This window comes from Mercenaria mercenaria, chromosome 1 (assembly GCF_021730395.1).
Source record: "Mercenaria mercenaria strain notata chromosome 1, MADL_Memer_1, whole genome shotgun sequence".
Classification (NCBI taxonomy): Eukaryota; Metazoa; Mollusca; class Bivalvia; order Venerida; family Veneridae; genus Mercenaria; species Mercenaria mercenaria.
This window is the reverse complement of record NC_069361.1, coordinates 30,671,526-30,695,227: the sequence shown is the minus strand read 5'-3', so window position 1 is coordinate 30,695,227 and position 23,702 is coordinate 30,671,526. Positions and strand designations below refer to the sequence as shown.

The 23,702-nt window shown below is 35.1% G+C and overlaps 1 protein-coding gene across 2 annotated transcripts; it reads right to left on the bottom strand.

Annotated features, from left to right (window-relative positions):
• Positions 1 to 2,248: 2,248 nt before the first annotated feature.
• On the bottom strand, positions 2,249 to 22,309 carry LOC128556987 (solute carrier family 23 member 2-like). Of its 2 annotated transcripts, XM_053543289.1 has the most exons (13): positions 22,150 to 22,279; positions 17,341 to 17,434; positions 13,786 to 13,943; positions 13,503 to 13,606; positions 12,561 to 12,649; positions 11,973 to 12,154; positions 11,071 to 11,191; positions 7,799 to 7,955; positions 7,247 to 7,500; positions 6,390 to 6,519; positions 4,878 to 5,021; positions 3,103 to 3,198; positions 2,249 to 2,589 (listed from the first exon to the last, which is right to left on the bottom strand). In XM_053543289.1, the coding sequence occupies exons 3-13, from the start codon at positions 13,878 to 13,880 to the stop codon at positions 2,393 to 2,395; spliced, it is 1,569 nt and encodes a 522-aa protein (XP_053399264.1). In that variant the 5' UTR covers positions 13,881 to 13,943; positions 17,341 to 17,434; positions 22,150 to 22,279; the 3' UTR covers positions 2,249 to 2,392. The 2 variants fall into 2 exon arrangements, with proteins under 2 accessions (XP_053399264.1, XP_053399262.1); XM_053543287.1 differs by lacking the exon at positions 17,341 to 17,434 and having other exon boundaries at positions 22,150 to 22,309.
• Between the last annotated feature and the right edge of the window lie 1,393 nt (positions 22,310 to 23,702).

Here is a 23,702-nt window from a genome sequence, read left to right as displayed (position 1 = left end):
TGCAGTCTTTGTTTAAATACTTTAAAAAACATTTTTTTGGCAAAACCTTGAAACAGCCACACATAGATAAAACCTAAAGATTTAAATAAATATTTAGTGTGATATACCCATGATTTCTTGGTAGGTAACATCATATTGTACACATTATTTATTTATTTTGTAGTATCACATTCTTATAACTTAAAGCAGTATCTTAATACACATAGCAACCTTTAATTAAGTAAACCTGTACGACCTAACTCTCCATATACAAAACTATTTTGTGTCTGTGTACGTACACCAAGAAGTTGTTAATCCCCCGCCCCTTCCGTCCGTCTGTCCGTAACACTTTCGTGTCCGCTCCATGTCTCCTAAACCTCTTGAAGGATTTTCATGAAACTTAGATCAAATAATCACCTCATCAAGACGATGTGCAGAACTTATGAGCCAGCCTTGTCTGCTAAAAGTCAAGATCACAACTCAAGGTCAAAGGTTTAAGCCTTCCATTTTGTGTCCGCTCTATATCTCCTAAACCCCATGAAGGAATTTTATAAAACTTGGGTCAAATGATCACCTTATCAAAACAATATGCAAAACCTATGAGTCAGCCATGCCAGCTCAAGGTCAAGGTCACAACTTAGGGTCAAAGGTTTGAGCCTTCCAATTTTGTCCGCTCTGTATCTCCTAAACCCCTTGAAGGACTTTTATCAAACTTGGAACAAATGATCACCTCATCAAGGCAATGTGCAGAACTTATAAGTTAGCTATGCCGGCTCAATGTCAAGGTCACAGTTCAGGGTCAAATGTTTGAGCCTTCCATTTTCTGTCCGCTCTGTATCTCCTAATTCCATTGAAGGATTCATATGAAACTTGGGTCAAATGATCACCTATCTAAAACGATATGAACAGTCATGCCGGCTCAAGGTCAAGGTCACAACTCAAGGTCAAAGGTTTTCATTTCGTGTCCGCTCTATATCTCCTAAACCTCTGGAAGGATTTTCATCAAACTTGTGTCAAATAATCACCTCATCAAGACAATTTGCAGAACTTATGTGTCAACCTTGCTAGCTCAAGGTCAATGTCACAACTTAGAGTGAAAGGTTTGAGTCTATCATTTTGTGTCCGCTCTGTATCTCCTAAACCTCTTCAAGGATTTTCATCAAACTTGGGTCAAATGATCACCTCATCAAGAAATCATGAGTCAGCCGTGTCAACTCAAGGTCAAGGTCACAACTCAAGGTCAAAGTTCTGAGCTCCGTATCTCCTTAACCCCTTGAAGAATTTTCATGTAACTTAAATCAAATGATCACCTCATAAATACGTGCAGAATTTATGAGTCAGTCATGGCAGATCAAGGTCAAGGTCACAGCTAAAGGTCAAAGGTTTACCCTTTCACTAGCCATAAATAGCGGGGGATCTAGCTGTCTTTCAGACTACCATGTTTACAATACTGTGGTGTATTCCTTCTTTAACATTTATTTCCCTAAATCCCTATATTTCACACCCGTAACATAAAATAGGGACATTTAACTTGTCAAAAAGTCTAGGGAATGGAAATCACCAATATTAGTGAATTTTACTAAATAGTATCTTAGTTTGTATATAACCTTTAACGCCCGCCAGTGCCTCGTGAATTGCACAGTAAATGAGCCACCTGTGGTAAATGTAACTCATAAATATGTATAACATTTAACAATATCTACAATTTTACCATTCTATGTAAAATTAAAATTTCTGCTGTTTGTTCAACCTTTTCTGAAAACCGTCACTTTAGTTTTGCCTACATTAACCGTTAGCTTCAATTCTATACAGAAATCAAATTACATATCAAAACCCATTTGTAAGCTAGATTCCGTTCCAGAAAGAATAACAGTATCATCAGCGTACAGTAAAAGAAAAAGTTTAAACATGTCTAAGTTTACGCCCTCCAATCCATTTAAGATAAAATGTTCTTCAATGTCATTTAAGTACATTGTAAATAAAAAGGTGAAAGACACTCACCTTGACGTACGCCTAACATTCACATGAAATCTTCACTTATTGTATTCATATGCTTAACTCTAGTCTTTACATTACTATACATTTATCTAATAACATTTAACAATTTACCTCTTACTCCTTACTTCAGCAGCTTATACGAAATTATGTCAAGTACAACAAAATCAAAAGCCTTCATAAAATCAATAAAGGCTAACATTTTTTAGTTTTTTATTTGCATTAAGCATAATTATGGTTAATACGTCCATAAAAAGTATTATAAAGGTGAAAAACTAGGTTTAGATTTGTGAAACTAAAGCAACCATTGATTTTATTAGCTCATGTTTTAATAAATGTATTGATTAAATCATAATAGAGCTGTGTTGTCAATACCGTTTTGATAAGAACAGTGCGTAACTGATGCAAGCTCTTTCTCCTAATTGCTGGTCTGAGCTTTATTTTCCCTTGCCTTTAAAAATGACGGACATATTGGAAAATATCTTAACGTGGAAATGTTATTTAGTCTTTCCTGTATAAATGGAAGCCAATACACATTTTGTTTGGTAATTTGTGTTTCCGTGGTTGTAATATCTTTCCTCAGCAAGGCGATGATACCCCTCTCTTCAAGTGTGCCTATACACAAAGCAACAATGCATTTAGTGATACATGGAGGCAAAACAAGACTTGACTGAAATCACGAAAGTATCGTGTATTTACAAATATATATGACAATTAATTGTTGGATGTACACTTGGTTTGTTGTCTTATCATGCAATCAATAAATGCGGATAATTTCCAACAACAGATACATGTGACAAATGATATGTTTACCAAAGTTGTCATCAATAAAATTTTGTTGATACAATAACAAACTTGCGTTTTACAAAGAATACGTCATCACAATAACTTGAGCTGATAACGCCAAGGAAATACCTCCATACAAATCGGGTGTTTTACGTTAATTATATGTTTTTATGATGGTTTAATTAATATATATTCTCTCTTTATAATTTCAGAATCATTATCATTAAGTTCTGCTTCAGATTTTCGAACTAAGTCTTGTGTATTTTACAATTACGCTCTGAGGTATATTCAAAACACAACGAACTTTTGTAGCAATAAAAAGGGCTGGTCTACCGTACATACCTTGAATAGTGTTGTCAAGTACAAAAGCGACAAGAGCACCAACCAACATGTTTGTTCCAAGCAACACAGACAATATCTGATCTGCAACTTCACTACCTGGAATAACCGTGATACATAAAGATATAGTACTAGAGATAAACCAGACACAAATAAGAATCCTACCTTGTATTTATCAATACACCTGTATGAGACAAATTGAAAAGAACAACGAAGGAACTGTATGGTTAAAACTTAGTGATAACTTATTTCATTGTTATATCAATTTTCATGTTAAATAATGAAGAGGTTATTTCTTGTTTTCATATAATGATGTGTGATAGTGGATCTGAATTTTAGCATATATTTGACAACTGTTTTTGCATCGAGAAATAAATAAAATAAATAAATTCCACCCATAATAATCCAGTTATAATTGTTTAAAATGACTGAATAGGTAGGATTATCTGCATGGACGTCTACAGGGAAACTTAATAAGACATTTCAGACTTCTTAAACACAATGCTTCAAAACGATTAAGTCAAAACTGACATTTTATACATGGTCTTAAATGTTATATATAAGCAATGAACATTGTTTTAAATTGTGTTTTCACAGTTAAAATTTTTAGATACTATCTGTAATACATCTATACTTTCGGCCGTTTAAATTCTTGACTCTTTTGAAATGTACTCTGTATATATTTGATTATCAGATAACAATGTCGTTTTATTAAGAATTTGCAAATTTTTATTTTACAAAATGTTTAAATGTGTCGAAGATATTAAACAAGAGAGTCATTAATCGTGAAGGGCTTGTATAAGAGGCTTCAAGCGTGTATCAGATGTTTGTATAAAGAAACGTTTCGAGATAAAATACAGAGTTACATGCCACACTCAGGGGCGTTGCCACTTTTGAATCTAGGGCAATAAATTGAAGAATTAAACTACAGGGTCAAACCTTTACATCAAATGCCAAGTATCGAGACTCTACCTATTATGGAGATTTTCAAAGTGTCTTATATATAAGCCTATATTAATTTCATGTCACACACATGGGCGCAGAAATTTTTGATCCCGGGACAATAATTTTAATACATACGGTAGAGAATTAAACCCTTATATTTTATGCCAAATATCAAAGTGCTAGCTATTATGTCTTCAGAGGAAGATTTTTAAAAGTTTCTTATATATAAGTTTATAGTATTACATGCCTCACACAGGGGTTTGCTCTTTGTGACCCTAGGGCAATAATTTGAACAATTACGATAGAGTCAAACCCTTATATCACAAACCAATTACAAAGGCTCTAGACTAGCAATTATAATTAAAGAAGAAGAGAAGAAGCTTCTTTTTTAAATTTTGATAGCCTAAAACCCATTCAAACCATAGTGATCCATATGTGAAATGAACCGAAACCATTTGAACAAATTTAAAAGAGGGCTACCTAGAGATCATTTGTGTAAAGTTTTATCAAAATGCATTAAGTGGTTTTAGGGGATATGTTGATTTTTTTCACTGACGCACGTGCGACGGTCGAAGGACACAGCGTGATCACAGTAGATCACCTTGAACACGAAGCTTAGGTGAGCTTAAACAGAGAGAAAAAGAAGCGAAATCAAATCACGGGTTTAGCGCAAAACGGTTGTAACCCCTTCTTCGTTTCATATACAACCGTTTTGCGCTAAGCCCACTTAGTATGTAACGGAATATTATTTCATATTTTACGAAAGATGGATTTGGATTTGACATAAATCAAATATGTTTATAAAGTCAACAAATAAACGTTTTTTGTCCCACCTGTATTGATGGCGTTCGGATTCTCCTTCATCCAGACAGGTATACTCAGACCAAGGAATAAAGACACACCGACGATAAAGATATTCCGAGGTGAATTCAAGTCTACATGCTGCAGATTGGAAAGCCCTACTCCCGTTATCATACCTAGGCATTGAGAAATTTAGGGATTAATCGGCAGCTCCTTTATCATACCTTAATATAGATAAATACATGTAAATTACTTAATTATTATTATAACACATTGAAGTCTTCTTCTCTTGTTAAATTACCTAAATATAGGGACATATAGGGTTTAATTAGCATAGAGAAAACTCCTGCTCCTGTTATACCTAAATACATGTATAGATAAATGTATGGTTTGACTAAGTGTTGTTATATTTTCTGATCCTTTATTATCATGGAGTGCATTCATTTTAACTGTAATAGAATTCCTTTTAAGGCATTGGCTAGGGGATGGAAGGGTGCTGCTCATTCCATTACCTCTCATGAACAGTCTCAATCAAATCAAGTCTGCTAATATGTTGCTTGGTGGTTGACTTCTATGCTTCCACAGGATCTTTTCACCAATTTTATTAATTAGCAAAAAAAATGGGTTAATTTGAAAACAGGAGAATACTGCCCATGTCATCATACATTAATGTAGATAAATAATTAAGTTATTGGCAAAAGGAAACATTGGTTGAAAATTCAAACAAGTATAAATTATGTGAAATGTTGTTACTGAATGTTGGGGGATTGGTTGAAAAATGTGTAGGGAAACCTGTAAGTTTGAGTTAGGCATTAGCTTTTTGGTTAAAAGTAGGTTTCCTTAGATCACGATCATACGCCCATATAGTAATGGTATTTCTTTGTGTCTGAAAGGCTATTTGACAGGGGAAATGACACCTCATGAGTCAACGAATTTTTTTAAGGGGACCTACAGTCATCTCTTTTCAGTTACTCATGGGGTACCTTTTGTGCAATATATAGTTAAATTCGATTATAAAATGTTTATATATACTTGGTTGTTTAAACTGGAATTGAATGAGGCACGGCACAAGACCTTATTTTTACGGACTTTGTTTATGAAGTATAGAGGTTTTTATATAAATTGTTTTTAGAAAATTACAAAAAAGTCGAAAGACAGACAGAAAAACATTCACATATAAATGCTGATATTTTAAAAAAATACTGCTTCACCTGCAATATCTCATTACAGTATGGTATACATCTGCAATACTGACGTCACGTTACATTATTTGGAACCATGCAGGCTCCCGAAAAGAGTGGTGACATATTTGATCTGCTATAATAATTAATCCGTGGGACGTGTAACCCCCTCTCCCTGTAATAATATTATTTAAACGCAGTCTAGCTGACGTCACATCGACCAACATTTTAGCGCTGTAGATGAGCCAGAATTGTGCTTCTTTATTCCATCCTCTTTTTTACGCAAAACAAATGTTATTCGAATCGAGATAATTCAATATAGGTCATTAACAAGCATTAATTTACGAGAAATTAGTTACGTACCAAATGTTACCATGAACAGTCCACCAACGATAGGTTCTGGTATAGAAGCAAACACAGCACCAAACTTTCCAAGACAGCCAAGTGCTATCATGATACATGCTGCAACCTGGAACACGAGTCTGCTACCAACCTGAAATATATTGTGGACTTTCTTTCCTAGGTACCAAAGTCTATTCTAACACGATCCGATTCATTTTCCTATTAAACAAAGAAGGAAGAAAGCAATGAATTATCATACAACAAATCACTGTTCTGACGTCACATTTATTAGGCCTACGTCACGGCGTCAAGCGGCATAGCGGCGCGCTGGAAAAGAAACCGATTGAAAACGGGCAAATATTTAATGCATGTCTTCAAGGATGTACTTTAAAATCCTTTATAATGTGTTAGAATCGAAATAATATATCTCATTTAGTGATTTGCTCTTGAATAAATCACTGCTTGTCGTTCAGATGCGTATTATTATATCACTCGGGCTACGCCCTCGTGATATAATTCCTTCGCATCTGAACTCCAAGCAGTGATTTATTCAACGACAAATCACTGGATGAGATATATAATTTCTTAAGTAAATAAACGTTGATGCAATTGTTTGTTCAATTATCAGACCGTTGTAGATATACGCTTCTACTTCCACTGTCGGGCTTTGCAATAAATGTTTACTTAAGCCTACCTTTCAGAGTCGCGCAATTATAGTATACCACGTTATGGTATTTATTTATTTAAATCAGAAATATAAAATAATAACTTGTAGACGTACGAACAGCAATGTCACAAAGGACAAAAGTAAAAATAGTAATAAGGACAACGATTGTCCGATACATAACACCATTCCGAGAAAAGGAAATATTCTTTACCTTAGTGATACCAATAACTCCAATATTTTGACTAAACGAAGATGTGCCTTGTCCTGTTCCCCATAGTCCAGCTAAAAGGTTTCCTAGCCCCTCCACTAGAATAGCCCTATTAATTGCATACGCAGGAGGAGGTGGAGCTCCCGATACATTTGCACACGCGTAATAATCACCAATTGATTTAAACATGGCTGCTAGAACTCCTGCAAGAACTCCAAATACGCTTGCAACGGTAACTGTAGGTAAGCCCCATTGACCTTTAAAATGTGATTTGATGTCGATTTGTTTAAAGTGTAGACTTTTATTTTGCACATATCGATTAAACTGGCTAAAGCAATGTATTACCCAAAACAATGTAACAGGCCAACGTAATATAAATAATATTTAACATTGTGTCCATTCAACATTTAACACCGTAACTCAGACACTGACTTTGTCACATACTGATTTTTATATGTGTTCCCCTTTGTTTCTTTCAACATTGACTTTTAGTACATTTAAAACATAACCTGCTACATATATGTCTGTTACCTTCATTTAATATCTGCCTCTTACCTGGATAAGGAAACCGAAAGAATTTAGCATTTCTCAAAACATGTAATCTTATATCAATCCTTGCAGCATAGCCCCACTCTCCGGGATTTTCTGACAGAGCACCTGCGGCTGTCAAAACAGCACAGACACCCCATGATATCAAGGTCGCTAACATCACCTAAACGATACTAAATCATATACATTTTATACTTGTGGATTTTCTATCATATGTGAAAAGCTAAGTTTTAGACTGATATGTTATTTACGTATCCGTTAGATAATGACTCGGTTTAAAAAAAAAAGATGTTAAAAAAGAAAAAATGAATAAAAAAAAGAAACAGAACGGACAAACTAGCGTGGAGTAGAGTCATCTATCAAATGCTTAAAATACTAATATGTTGGTAACTGATGGAATAGGCTGTTATTTTGTTGTTTTAGCTGTTAACTTCAAATTTGTGTAAGTTGTTATTGCTTAAAGATTTCATGATAAAAATATATTTTTGATTAAATGGAAAATATTGTATTGTGAGCTTCATCTGCATTTTAAGGATTGTGAAAGGAAAACGTGCATAAGCAACTCGTGAAGTTTGGTCCAAGGAACGTCAGCTCTAAAAGGCATTCGTTAGTATACCATGTATTAGGGACCCATGAACCAGATATTTACAAAAATAACGTTTATAAATTTTAATTTGACGTCAGAACACCTGGTTTTGTAGTTGATTGAGAAAGTTATGTATATAGACTTAAATACACTGAACTAATTTTAAAATGCGTCAATAGTTAAATTTAGAAAACAATTCTTAAATTTAAGTAGCTTTCACTTGTCACACAAAGCATAAATATCGCCCGTGAAGTTTTATATTCCGATATGCAGAGATGAAATATCTATTAAAGCTGTGACACCATTAAAGGGTACCTAGTTATTCTGGTAAAAGAATGTACTAAACGGTAAAACAAGAGGGCCAAGATGGCCCTAGGTCGCTCACCTGAGAAACACACCATAACACAAAATAACAGTGTAAACATGTTCGACCTAGTGACTTCATGGAAATAAATATTCTGACCAATTATCATTAAAATGGGAGCTAAAATCTTCAGTATAAGTGAGTATTTACTGTGATTTGTACGGTGCCCCTAAAGTGACATGTTACACACATTTTTTCCAATTAGGTAATGTGAGACTTTTTTTATTTCGTTTAAACGAAATCATTTCGTTTAAACGAAATAATCATTTCGTTTAAACGAAATAAGTTATTTCGTTTAAACGAAATAAAAAAAGTCTCACATTACCTAATTGGAAAAAAAGTGTGTAACATGTCACTTTAGGGGCACCGTAGATTTGACCTAGTGATCTAGTATTTGACCCCAAATGAAATTTGGTCAGAATAATTGCATTGATGAAATATAGGTCAAATTCAAATATAGGTTATCTGGGATGAAGATCAAATGAAAAATACAGCCTCTATCGCATACACAAGGTTTTTCTTTGATTTGACCTAGTGACCTAATTTTTGACCCAAGATGACCCTTTTTCCAAATCGGCCTAGATTTCATCAAAGATATCATTCTGACCAAAATTCATGATGATTAGTTGAAAAATACAGCTTCTATCACATATACAAGCTTTTTCTTTGATCTGACCTAGTGACCTACTTTTTAACCCAAAATGATCCATATTCAAACTCGACCTAGATTTCATCAAGGCAATCATTCTGACCAAAATTCATGAAGATTAATTGAAAAATACAGCCTATATGGCATACACAAGGTTTTCCTATGATCTGACCTAGTGACCTACTTTTTAACCCCAGATGACCCATATTCAAACTCGACCTAGATTTCATCAAGACAATCATCCTGACCAAAATTCATGAAGATTAATTGAAAAATACAGCCTCTGGCGCATACACAAGGTTTTTCTTTAATTTGACCTAGTGACCTAGTTTTTGACCCCTGATGACCCTTTTTCGAACTCGGCCTAGATTTCATCAAGATAATCATTCTGACCAAAATTCATGAAGATTAAATGGAAAATACAGCCTCTATCGTATACACAAGGTTTTTCTTTGATTTGACCTAGTGACCTAGTTTTTGACCCCAGATGACCCATTTTCGAACTCGACCTAGATTTCATCAAGGTAATCATTCTGACCAAAATTCATGAAGATTAATTGAAAAATACAGCCTCTATCGCATACAAAATGTTTTTCTTTGATTTGACCTAGTGACCTACTTTTTGACCCCAAATGACCCATATTCAAACTCGACCTAGATTTTATTAAGGCAATCATTCTGACTAAAATTCATGAAGATTAATTGAAAAATACAGCCTCTAGTGCATACACAAGGTTTTTCTTTGATTTGATCTAGTGACCTACTTTTTGATCCCAGATAACCCATATTCGAACTTGATCTAGATTTCATCAAGTCAATCATTCTGATCAAAATTCATGAAGATTAATTGAAAAATACAGCCTCTAGAGCATACACAATGTTTTTCTTTGATTTGACCTAGTGACCTAGTTTTTGACTCCAGCTAGCCCCTTTTCGAACTTGGCCTAGATTCTATCAAGATAATCATTCTGACCAAAATTCATGAAGATTAATTGGAAAATACAGCCTCTAGCGCATACACAAGGTTTTTCTTTGATTTGACCTTGTGACCTAGTTTTTGATTCCAGATGACCCCTTTTCGAACTCGGCCTAGATGTCATCTAGGTAATCATTCTGACCAAAATTCATGAAGATTAATTGAAAAATTCAGCCTCTATAGCATACAAAATGTTTTTCTTTGATTTGACCTAGTGACCTAGTTTTTGACCCCAGATGATCCCTTTTCAAACTCAGCCTAGATTTCATCAAGATAATCATTCTGATCAAGTTTCATGAAGATCAGTTGAAAAATACAGCCTCTATCGCATACACAAGCTAAATGTTGACAGACAGACGACAGACGACAGACGACGGACGCCGGACATCGAGCGATCAGAAAAACTCACCTGAGCATTGCTCAGGTGAGCTAAAAACGTACCAAATCATGGCAGCCATTAAGGAAAACGTATTTATTCGTAGTAAAAGCGTCACACTAATCGATCTGCTTAATGCTAGACCTGACAGTACGTAGTAAAACGTTTTGGAAACTTACAAGAACCCTAGGTAAATAGTAAAATCTCCAAAACGGTACAAAACGTTTGCAATCTGTAGCGATATGAAACGTAGTAATACTTAGCCGAAATACCTGAAAGTGCGACTGGGGCTTTAAGCAATACAATATTTTGTTTCATTATACATACCGGGAACAGTGTGAATAGTGGCAACTTGAAACGCGTCTCGCTGTTTTCATTCCCACAGGAAAAGCAAGGCATCTTGGCATTTGTGAAATACTGACTGAATATGGTTATAAGCAGGATCGTCCTAATATAATGTTTGAATGATCAATCACGTATAATATATGTTTACATGTTGATGTGATATAAAAAACAAAAATGAATGTGTGCCAACTAGCATTTACAATGTACAAATTCCATTTATCAGTAGTTTTGTTTTGGGTTTAACGCCGCTTTTCAACAGTATTTCAGTTAGGTAACGGCGGGCAGTTAACCTAAACTGTGATCCCTGATTTTGTACCAGTACAAACCTGTTCTTCGCAAGTACCTCGACTTCCCCACAGAAACTAAAATGAATCAGAGGTGGAAGACGAATGATTTCAGACACACATTATCAAATCGTCAGGGAGGACATACGCCTCACCCGAGGATCAAACTCACGACCCCGCGAGTCGTAGATCTGCGCTCTCTCTATTGAGCTAAGTTGGCTGGAACTACAGGAAAAAGTAATACGGTCATTGGATCTTGAAAAAAATATGTAAAATATTAGCTGTAACAGCAAACACGACAGCTTAATGGAATATTTAGCTTAGACAATAACTGATTATTTCTAAATATGTTTTACAAAACCAACATAAAAATGATCAGGCTTCGAGTTTTACAGGCTTTCTTGTAATTGTTAGACTCGTTATTTTGAAATCCATTTGAATAGAGACCATTACAGGCGAGAAGTACTTGAGCTAACATTTCTTTTAAACTGACTAAAATGTTACTGAAATAGTATTGTTTAGTCTGTTATTAAGGAACATATATACTGTCGGAAGTCGCAACATTAAACATTAGAAGCATGTACTCGAATCCTATCTTACATTAAAGCTATCCACCACTGCTGCGATGCCATTTCAACTCCAGTTCGGAAAAGTGATAAACCAACCAAAGTCACTGTCGGTGTTATAACTAGAGGACCGATGTATCGCAGTACGAACCCCATAACACCGGTGAATCCGATGACCATTTGAAACAATGAAGCGACAATTAAGGCTCCTTGGATCTAAAAAAGAAAAAATGGAAACTCCACAGGTCACTCAAGACGACAAAAATGAAAATGTTATTGAAAAGCGAAACCATAGAAACAACAAAACATAATAATGAGACACTGTAATCAGAAAACGTGAAAGCTCTGTTTTTTTGTTTACACATCTTCTAGGTGCCTGAAAGTGTAAAATAAAACAGTTTTTAAATGTATAAATCAGTATCAGCCTGGTTTCTTAGCCTGCTGGCGGCAAGTGACTCTGCCTTTGCGACCAGTGCAGTGCACTCTCCGCTATTCAGTCAGTAATTTTCAGTGAAGACCCCTTCGAATAATAGATGGTATTGCCCAGCTTGAATGATGGACCAGTGCATTTTATAAATTTATCAGGATAAAGGTTAACAAATTAAATATGTATTGCTTTCACCTCTCGAATTCGTTTATGCCAGATTTCTTGATGCTCCGGACTGCCAACGGCTGGTAATCCTGCGTCAGTAAATGTCACGTTCTCACCATCTGAAAAAAAAATCCAACACCGTTAGAAGATTTTAAATTGTTCATAAATAGTTGAAAAAGGTAACAAGTGAATTGTAAAGGTGTATCCAACTTTAAGTTTAACAAAATTAAAAGCACCGATGCATTAGGCCCTGACGCTTTAAACATCATTTTGAATTCCCATTGTACAAAGTTTCTTTTCAAGTTCATGGGCAAATTTCTTATAACCTTATCATGCAACATGTGTATGTAATGATGATTAAAACGTTTTTTTTTCTATCCTACAAACAGGTTTATGAATCTGTTTCTGGAAAAATGAATCATAATATATGATAAAATCTATAAGCAGATTTGCAAGCATATATTAATGCAAAGAAGCCAAACAGTGAGAGACACAGTTTGAACGAATATTTTCTTGAGAAGAAATGAAATATGCAAGAACCCTCAAATCCTAGCACAGTATTAGGCGGACCTCTATAAAAGATTACAGAAGGCAATAAATAACAGCAAAAACTTCCCAAATAGGAGATGCATTTTTACAGCTGCCACATGGTACTTAAATATAGTTGTTACAGTAAATAAAACAACAAAGATGATCATTCGGAAGCATATAATTCAGAAAGGAAAATAATACAAGACTAAGTTGGACTGAGTCTGTTAACGAGATGTAATCTTAAAAACTTCTGTAGTAATATTAGTATGCTCATTTACATGCAAACACCTTTTTATTTAGACATATTTGAAAAGTCCAGGCATACTTTTTCTAAATATAATAGACGCAAGGCCGCTACAGCAAATTATGTACATAACTTTATTTGCACTTGACTATAAAGCATAATCAAATACACGCCTTTTCACTTTAGATGTAGCTTACATTTGTTCCTCGCTTCTGTGTATGGACATTTCCATTGTGGGTGGCTCAGTATAGAAATAACAGAAGTCAAAACACTTATAGAGGTACCCTGTAGTATTGGTAATCTAAAATTAAAAATCCAATACATTGTATTTACAAATCAAATAAACAATGTGCACAGAACATAAAGTTTGAGATGAAATGCAAAGTAAACGTTACAAGATAAGTCGTAGCTGCAATTAGTTGATGTTTCGTCTGTTAAGGTACATTTTAAGTGATGCATATAATAAAAACGAATATTTACCTGATACCAAAAGTAGTTTGCATGAAAGTAACAATGCCAGAGACGAAGAAGACTGTACAAAGAATTTCACTGAGAGCAACATAGTCATTGTCCATACAGTAAAATTTGCTCAGTAGAATTGGCAGTGAAATAAGACTTCCAAGAGCAGTTAAAAGGTGCTGAAAAAATAACATTTTAAGTAATTTGTATTAATATATTCATTCATTAACGAAGAGCTGAAAAACAAGCTCTGATACATGTTAAACAACATTTCCTATTTTGCAACTAGGTTAAAAGTTACTGAAAGCGCATTTCTTAAATTAAGGGGACAGTTTTAATGTATTTTTGTGACTTTTCAAAGATGGGTTGAAGTCGTAAAAGGCGCGAATTTATATGACCACGGTGAGTGTGCGTACACCGGATATTGCCATTTTGTGATAAGGTATTTTTCGAAAAGGTGACAAGGTAAATAAAAATCTAATTTACTATAGTGGACGCAACTTGACACCGATGGTTGACCTTTGTATTATAATACATAATGAGGCACAACCTATTATTGAAAAGGAGTGTACGTAAAACACGAGCTGCATGAGAAAGTGGAAATATAAATTTGTGCAATTATAAATTAGTGTATTGGAAAGTTTTAACTGATCAAATGCAAGTATACATACTTTGATACTGCACTGGATACAAACATATACATGGCTACCCTCATCACCCTTTATTTCTACAATGAAATATTCGATATGAATAATCAGCCGAAGGTCAACCATCGCGGTCAAGTTGCGACTACTATACACAGAAAAAAGGGATTTTATTTTTAGATACCAACTTCTGTGTATATGTTCTCACAAGCGTAAAATGAATACAAAGAAAACATGTACAAAATTTCAGCTTTGTAAATATTCAATGGAGAAATCGGTCATAAATGAGCGTCGTTGGTGTACTGTGTATTGCAAATATATGTACTGTGTATTGACCTGTATCACATTTTACTGTACTGTGTAATGTTGACATTATCACTGTGTTTTATAGAATAAATCTTACAAAATGTACATTATCATTTCCTTTTCAAAGTTCAAAACAGTAATTTCTTTAGCCCTGAAGATACGTACTGATTTTACATTGATATTTATAACGTTTACTCTGTTGTAATTTATGTAATAAACTCTAAATCGTAACTCACAGTCACAATAGTGCAAGAGTGGGCAATAATGTTTGTTATGCTTACCAGTTGTAAATGTATATTCTATTCTTACACTACGTGATGTTGAGCATTGTGTAAGTTGGTATTACACGAATTATCACAAAAACAGTTAAAGGCATCTTTTTAAATTCGGCATTGGTATGTCACTGAAGTCTTACTCTCAATGTCTTGCAGAAAGCCCCTCCTTACTAATAAATACTATATTGTGAGTTTGTTTCGCTGTAGATTCAAATTATTTATGTGTGTTTATAGGTTGAAGAACGAGTTTAAGATCATTGTATGTCATTTTGTTGAACATCACCCAAATGACGAAAATACTATAGCACCCTAACGACCAAAATCGCAAAAAAATAAATTACAAGATAACACCAGAAATATGCAGAGAAAAAAGCGGAAAAAGTACTGTTGATTCAGAAACTATTTAAATACAATTAAAAAAAAAAAGAGAACCCGCTTACAAAAGGGACCAATTTCCAACAAAAAGGTTGTAAAGACAAATTTGTGAGGGGCCTGTTCACGTACGGCAGTGGAAATGCATGCTACCTACCTCGTCCTCTAGTAGAAATCAACATCTACACATGCTGCCAGTACCAAAATATAAATTTAGAGACACCAAATCGGCGGTGTACATGGAACGTTCAATGATACACAGAGTGCAATTCCAAGGAAAGTTTCCTTTAAATGATATAAATTTCTGTATTTCTTGACGTCGCAAGATGTTTTCCATCGACAACCTGGTTAATATAAGGTTTAGTGAAGACTGCAAGTTGTTTTGAAGAACAGGCTTAAAAGTCTTCCGGGGATTTTACAATTATACAACTGATTGCATAACAGATACGACATTTCGGACGCTCAATTAGGAGGAAAGAGAAAAACAAGACAGACGGATACTTAATGACATTAAAAGAAGCAGGTAGGTACTGCATAAATGTGAAGAGAGTACATTACTCCCACATAAAAAACTGGGCATTGATACTGAAATAGGTTCTCTTGTGACAGATATGTTTTACCAAACATTATTTGATAAGCAATATTTTAAAAGCCATGTTTTACTTTGATAAAGAACAAATAGTCTTGTTCATTGAAATATTTATTAAACAAACTTAAACGTAAATGCAAACTCATAAAATAACACAGATCATAAACATTTTACATTTAAGAGTATGAATACATACAAAATTCGGAATGATCTCCAAGTCAGTTCTTTATCTTTTGTTATTGTTCAAAATTGACCTTGACAAAAATATACTAGTACTATTTTAACCATTTGAACAGGAAAATTGATCACATAAAAGTAATACCGAACTGTTTTAAAAAACAAATTGCTCAGTGCATTTGACACCTAATTTATTTCGTATGAAGCAAGTGGTGAGCTTATTACCTTTCAGAACATTACACTTAAAGCATTAAAAATAGCATGGACTATATTATTTTAAGAAATTTTCCAGTAGAACTAGTTCGAAGGTTCTATGTCAGATGAGTCATATAATATTGAGGAGAAACCAGTTTAAAAGTTCGAAACCCCTACGACCATGACCTTTGAACTATTGACACCAAAATCAATAGGGGTCATCTATTGACCAAGGTTTATGTCTCTTTGAAGTTTAAAGGCAACAGGATTACATGTTCAATTTCATGTTTGCTCTTCTTATAAGGGAAACCTTTTCCACAGTTATCGTCATCATATCGTGTGTTACATTATAATAAAACTTCACGGGTGTACTTGTGACCGGGCCTGTACTCGGAAATGGCTAGTCTTTAGACAGTTACTCGGAGTGACTATTAGCGTGCCGCTGTAATTGTAAGTTGTAATTTCAGTGTTTAAACTGGTGCTTGTTATTTTCGCTGTGAAGTCTAATGTCAGCTGCAAACAGAAAAAGACATTCCATCATTTGGGCCAATGCCATTACATGCCTTGACTATTTAATGACCATCAATGCTGAAAATATGCACAATTTTCAAAATCAATACTCAGTACACGAAACTGCAATACACAATACAAATATTACTTTGAAAAACTCAATACACAGTACACCATCGACGCTTATTTATCACCGATTTCTCCCTCATTTGATTATTTACAAAGCTGAAATTTTGCACATTTTTATTTTGTATGTAACTAAATAAATCTTACGATTCTGATTTCCAAAGAATGCAAATAGGTGATGTTATCGGGACAAATGTGTCCACGACGTGCATTAATCAAATTATTAACTTGTCATTTTATCACGAATTTTAGAGTTTCTACTTAAGATTGACTCATTTTACGCTTGTGAGGGCATATAAACGGTATCTGGTTATTAAAAATAATGCTCTTTTCTTTTTTTCTATAGCAGTATAATTCAATAGTAAATCGGGGTTTTACTTACCTTGTTGACGAAAAATAATCACGTTTTCGGAAAATATCTTATCACTAAATGGCAGCATCCGGTGTACGCATCCTCATCACGATGACAGCATAATCTGATTTTGTTGAAATTGTGAAAACTTATCAAAAGCATATCTTTTAAGCGTAGACTAAATTTCAAAATTGTACGTTTACCCGTTTGAAATAACTGGCAAAAGAACTAACTGCGGTTTAGCTGCTACATTCAGTACAGTATAAAGCGATACATGCAAAAGTAAGGAAAATATTCATAGTTTACAACAATGATGTAACAAGAAATTGATGAACCCCTGCGTAAGGACATTTTCAAAAATTAAACGGATTGCAAGCCAATACAATGTCCTCTTCAAATAACGGGGCAACATACTAAAAACAAGAGCACCGCCTTGCTGATGCAGACGCTCATCTGATTTTTTTTGTCTCTGTATAATAGAAATATTGTCCTACCCATGATTTTCTATGTCCAGAAAGAGCCATAATTCTTGCAAAAAGCAATGTAGAGTTATGGTACTTTCTGTGCAGAGTCAGCTTTAAATGGCGAATAACTGCTCCAAGTTTTAAAGCAATAGCTTTGATAGTTTAGGAGAAAAGCTGACCTAAACACAAAACTTAACCAAGAAATCTGTTTTCTTAAGTCTAAGAGGGGCCACAATTCTTACAAAAAGCAGGATGGAGATATGTTTCTTGCTGTACAGAGTCAGGTATTGATGTTGAATAAGACAAGAAGTGTTCCAAGTATTAAGGCAATAGCTTTGATAGTTTCGGAGAAAAGCTGACCTAAACATAAATCTTAACCAGGCAACGCCGACGCAGACGCCGACGACGACGACGATCAAGTGATGACAATAACTGTTCTTTTTTCTTTCAAATATGCAGGTGAGCTAATGACTCTGAAAACATCTGAAAATCTTTCTAATATTAATATCTGTATTTTAAAGACTTGATGTGATTTTGTTTCAAAACTGGTTAAACATAGAACAAAATGTAATGAAATACTTTATATGTATTATATTTCAGAGAAGTAATAAATAAAAAAATTAACATTTATTTGAGCCGCACCATGAGAAAACCAACATAGTACATTTGCGATCAGCATGGATCCAGACCAGCCTGTGCATCCGCGCAGTCTGGTCAGAATCCATGCTGTTCGCTAACGGTTTCTTTAATTGCAGTAGGCTTTGAAAGCGAACAGCATGGATCCTGACCAGACTGCGCAGACTGGTCTGGATCCATGCCGGTCGCAAACGCATTATGTTGGTTTTCTCATGGTGCGGCTCATTTGTATATTGAGCTAACTAATGCATTAAAATCATGATAAGTTATATCTATAGGTCGACCACGTCTTTTGAGCCATGACTAATTTATGCAGGACAGTTGTTATTATTATACCAGATTTGTTGAGCGCCCTTTTCATATGAAATATACCTTCAAGGGCGCTTTACAATTAAACATGTGACATTTCGCAGATATGTAGAAAAATCACAAAACATGACATATGCAATCATAAAACTGAAACTGAAACTGAATGATTTGATTAAACGCCTAATTTTATAAATGATATATTCAGTGGCGTTGTACATAATAATAATAATAGTTATGATAACAATATTAATAATGACAATGATAATAATTACAGTCTTATTGTAACAAACAGTCATGACCGCACCCCTCCCCTTCAGGTCATTTTTACCCCTATTGCCAATACCAGTACTTAAAGCATCTGGTACGCCGAGAAGAGCTGCATATAGAGGTTCAAAGTCCCCGGCTAATGAAGCCATCATATACTGTATTAGAAAGAAATACCAAACACTTCAAGTGAAACTCAAGTCTTGCAAAACACACACATAGAATGTTATAACCCTTAAAATGTGACATGATGAAATAAATTTTGAATGAATTTAGTGATGAGTCTTTTCTGAGATTGTCAGGGTGAGAATTCCATAGTTTTGCGGCGGCAACTCTGAAATTTCTATCACCATAGGAAACCAGTCGACTTTTTTGTGGCACAAGGGTTGTTGCTGCACTTGCTGATCTCAGATTTCTAGTTGGCACGTAAACCTCAAGTAAGTCTCTCATATACACTGGCGACTGTCCATGCAAGGCCTTGAATGTTTAAATGAGAATTTTGTATTTGATTCTTTCTTGTATTTGAAGCCAATGAAGATCTTTAAGGATTGGTGTTATATGTTCAAAACGGGTTGTTTTCGTAATAAGACGTGCAGCTGTGTTTTGAGCATTTTGCAGTTTGCTTGTTGTTGATTTTGGCACGCCATACAAAAGAGCATTGCAGTAATCTAATCGTGAGGTCACAAGCGAGTTATAAGGGTTTTGGTGGCATCAGTTTCAAATATGGTCGAATGTAACCAATTTGTCGTATTTGGCCATAGCATGTTCGAGTCACAGAATTAACATGATGGTCCATGTGCATGTTCGAATCAAGCGTAGCACCAAGGTTTCGAACAGATTTTGATGGCCTTATGCACGAATCGCCAACTTTCAGTTCTAGATTTTCAACATGCTTGGAGTGTTTTTGACTCGAAAAAGAAATTACTTCAGTTTTGTCTTCATTCAATTTTAACCTTGTTTGAATTCATCCATGAGAGGATTTCTGTTAGGCATTGTTCAACTCGCGTGATTGTGGCTGCCTTTGATGATTGGTCAACTGGTTTAAACGATAGATAGAGTTGGGAGTCATCTGCATAAAAATGGTGGTTTAGACCGTGGTTACTACAGATGGACCCGACTGGCTTTGTGTACATCGTGTAGAATTTTGGGCCTAGAACAGATCCTTGAGGAACACTGAATTTCATAAGGACTGGTTCAGAGAGTTTGCCATCGATGCATACTGTTTGGAAGCGGTCTGTTAGATATGATGCCACCCATTGAAGAGGTTTATCGGCGAATCCAAAGTTAAATTCGAGTCTGAGAAGAAGGGTGTTATGGTCAATGGTGTCGAATGCAGCCGACAGGTCCAACATCACAAGTATTGTGACGTCACCTTTGTCTAGGGATTCGAGAAAGTCGTTCTGAACTTTTAACAATGCGGTTTCAGTTGAATGAAAAATTCTGTATGCTGACTGGTTTATTTCATGTAATTGGATGTGTGTCAAATGTTCCTTAATTCTTCTGTTTACCACTTTTTCGAGGATTTTTGAGAGGAATGGCAGATTGGAAACAGGTCTGTAATTCTTGAGTGTGCTCTGGTCAAAACTTAGGCTTTTTTAACAATGGTCTTATTCGTGATGTTTTAAATGATTTTGACACGATTGCACTTTGTAGAGAGATGTTAACAATTTTCGTCAATATTGGGAGAAGTTCCTTTATACACGATTTCAAGAGTCATGTAGGAAGTGGGTCTAAATCACATGACTTATTAGCTGACTGTTGAACAAGCTTTTTCACCTCCTCCTCTGTTGCTGGACTGAAGCTAGCCAAACGCGCAGTATCACATAGTTCTATGCGTCCGTCTTCTGGAGTTACTGATTCACTCTGATCCTGGGATGCAATATTAGTTCTGATTGTTTCTATTTTATCTATGAAGAAATCGCTGAACTCCTGTGCTAGTACTTCTGGGTTCTTGCCTGATGGAAGTGCAACTTTGCTTGGACCGTTCAATAAATGTTATTTTGAACAAACGTTTTTGGTCTCGTTCACTTGATTCTACTTTTTCTGAGTAATAATCAATTCATTTGCTAACGATTGCGCATTGGTTCCTATACATTAAGTGGTCAACGGTGAGTCCTGAAGTCTGCCATTTACGTTCTAGTTTACGCTTCAAATGTTTGGCATCGTGGAGCTCCTCCGAGAACCAGGGACAAGATGGTTTTTAAAAAGAGTCTTCAATAAAGGATTCTTGAATAAAATAAAATAGAAATAATGTTTACTAGAGAAAAAATACGGCAGTAATCTGTGCGCTTGAACCCGCACCTCACGATTTGTAATAATTACGCTCTACCAATTGCGCCAGCAATATAATCAAGTTCATGGTAAACATAAACTCGCGGTCGAACTATACCTTTATACACAATAATTCGCAACTTATGCCTTCGTTTGCATTTCAGAAAACATACAACTATTATGGCTTGTTTAATCTACTAATATAACTACGTACTTTTAACAGTATTATAAGTCGGAAAAATGATGAAAAACGCAGATGTAATGTATTTTATCATACAAAAGGGGGAAAAGTACCAACAAAACAGTTAACTTGCGTACCTTCCGTTGCCATTGACCTGTTATGCAAAGTAAGTTACAGACCAGACAAAACAATACATTTGTATTACCAAATCTCTTTGTGACATGAATCTTTGAGCCAGGGGTCTGCTGCACTTACAAATGATATATCATCTTGTTATGGTGACTGTTAGTGCCATCCATCCGTCCATCCAAGTTTTAGACCGGATGAAAAAATATCTATTGTCTTTGTCTAATGTCATACACATTCTTTTTAATTTTAATAAGTGAGTGTCAACGTGGTTTTTAAATAGTATTTTTTATATATAGCTATAACACCTAAGCTACTGGTCCAATTTGTTCGCATGAGATCTTTTAGTATACAAACAGCGTAAAACCTTGGAAGCACAAAACGCAAGCAAGCAACGTAATAGAAGACTCGGTTAATAGTTTGTTTTTGATTGCTTCGGAATTGTGGGTGGTAGTGTGTAAAAATAATTAAATACCGACAAAGCCAACCAACGGGTACCTTTAACACTCCTAAACGCTAAGGTATAAGAAAACTGGGTCACTAAACACCACTTTTATAAATCTGCAATAAAAGCGAACCAGTCCTTACCTGAAATCCGATGAGAATGCACAAATACCAAGGTGGCGACTCCTGAACTGTGTACAGTAGTACAGAATTGGTCCTTGAATAAGTATTTCTCTCCCTATTTAATTCAGAATTTACTACACCTTGTTTATCATCCATATTTGTCGTTATGCTACGTGGATTATATATTGATTACTTTAATATATCAGACGAAGTGAGAATGTCATATGCTTTCATGCAATAAGCGCTGACGATGTGCAAATCATCATCATCTTCTTAAGTCATGAACAAACAAAAAATAATGGTGGGGGGGGGGGGGGGGGTTGATATAAATCATAATTAATATGTTAGAAACGGGACAGTTAGTTTTGATTATACATACACACTTTTTCTCAGAAAGTATATATTACTTAACCAGTTTTATATTGGTAGAGGTTATGTTTCCCACTGAAGTCATGTCACAAAGTCTCAACTAGAAAGTATCATGCTACTTGTTTTTGTTCTTGTTGGGTTTAAAGTCGCACCGACACAAATATAGGTCATATGACGACTTTCCAGCTTTAATGGTGGCGGAAGATCCCAGGTGCCCCTCCGTGCATTATTTCATCACGAGCGGGCACCTGGGTAGAACCACCGACCTTCCGTCAGCCAACTGGATGGCTTCCTCACTTGAAGAATTCAACGCCTCGAATGAGGCTCGAACCCACATCGGTGAGGGGCAAGTGATTTAAAGTCACTTTAACCACTCGGCCACGGAGGCCCCTGTATCATGCTACACCACTAAAACTGTTATCTACGCCAAATAATGTGTTAAACTACATTTGCTAGGTACTGTTCAAGTGTTTCTTACAATAAAAAATTTGCAATATATTTTCTAGATTTTTTGTATTGTTTTAACTCGTCCAGAAGTAAACGCCCACACAGTCTACATTGCGACTATAACTGGATCAGGACAAGGCCAAAACCAAAGGTCAGATTTTAACGATCCGTTCAATATATTTAGCTGTCTTGGTATTTCTTGTAAAAACTGATAAATGATATTGATTTATATACCCCTTTTTCAGACTTTAAGATAATTATTGGTTTTAAAAATTAGTATAGAGAGAAGAAATGGAAGAAGCGTGGAATTTGGTCTTGAACTCTCATTTTGACACAATAAGTGCCTATAAAAAAAGGGAAGAATGCAATAGTAATAACTTTATCTTTTATGATATTTGATTAATGTCAGTGGATATGAATTCTGATGAGGTACACAGTAGAGTAGTGGTTAGCAGGTCGGACTACCCCACCAACAATATGAGGTCGATTTTCAGTCGCAACTATATCCTAACTAATGTTCAGTGTTGAATAATTTACTTAGATTAGGATTGTTTCCAGCAGTACCGGCAGAGATGGGATGCTGGGGTGTTAAACATGACATCTGTTCCTGAGGACTTTCTTCGACAAGAAAAGAACCATTTACATGATAGCATACCACACCGTAAATGCTTGTTAAATTCTATAAAACGTATCAGTCAGTATATAATTAATCGATTTCCTTATACTGCAAAACACCGATGAGTATTATATACAAAGTC

Bases quoted from the DNA above. Each gene is read 5' to 3' on its own strand.
- LOC128556987 (XM_053543287.1), bottom strand. From the start codon at position 22,284: ATGGATGATAAACAAGGTGTAGTAAATTCTGAATTAAATAGGGAGAGA. The intron at 13,944-22,149 runs GTAAGGACTGGT...TTATTTTTTCAG, and splicing joins GCATTCTCATCGGATTTCAG to CACCTTTTAACTGCTCTTGG. The intron at 2,590-3,102 runs GTATGTACGGTA...CTTTGTGTATAG, and splicing joins ACTTGACAACACTATTCAAG to GCACACTTGAAGAGAGGGGT.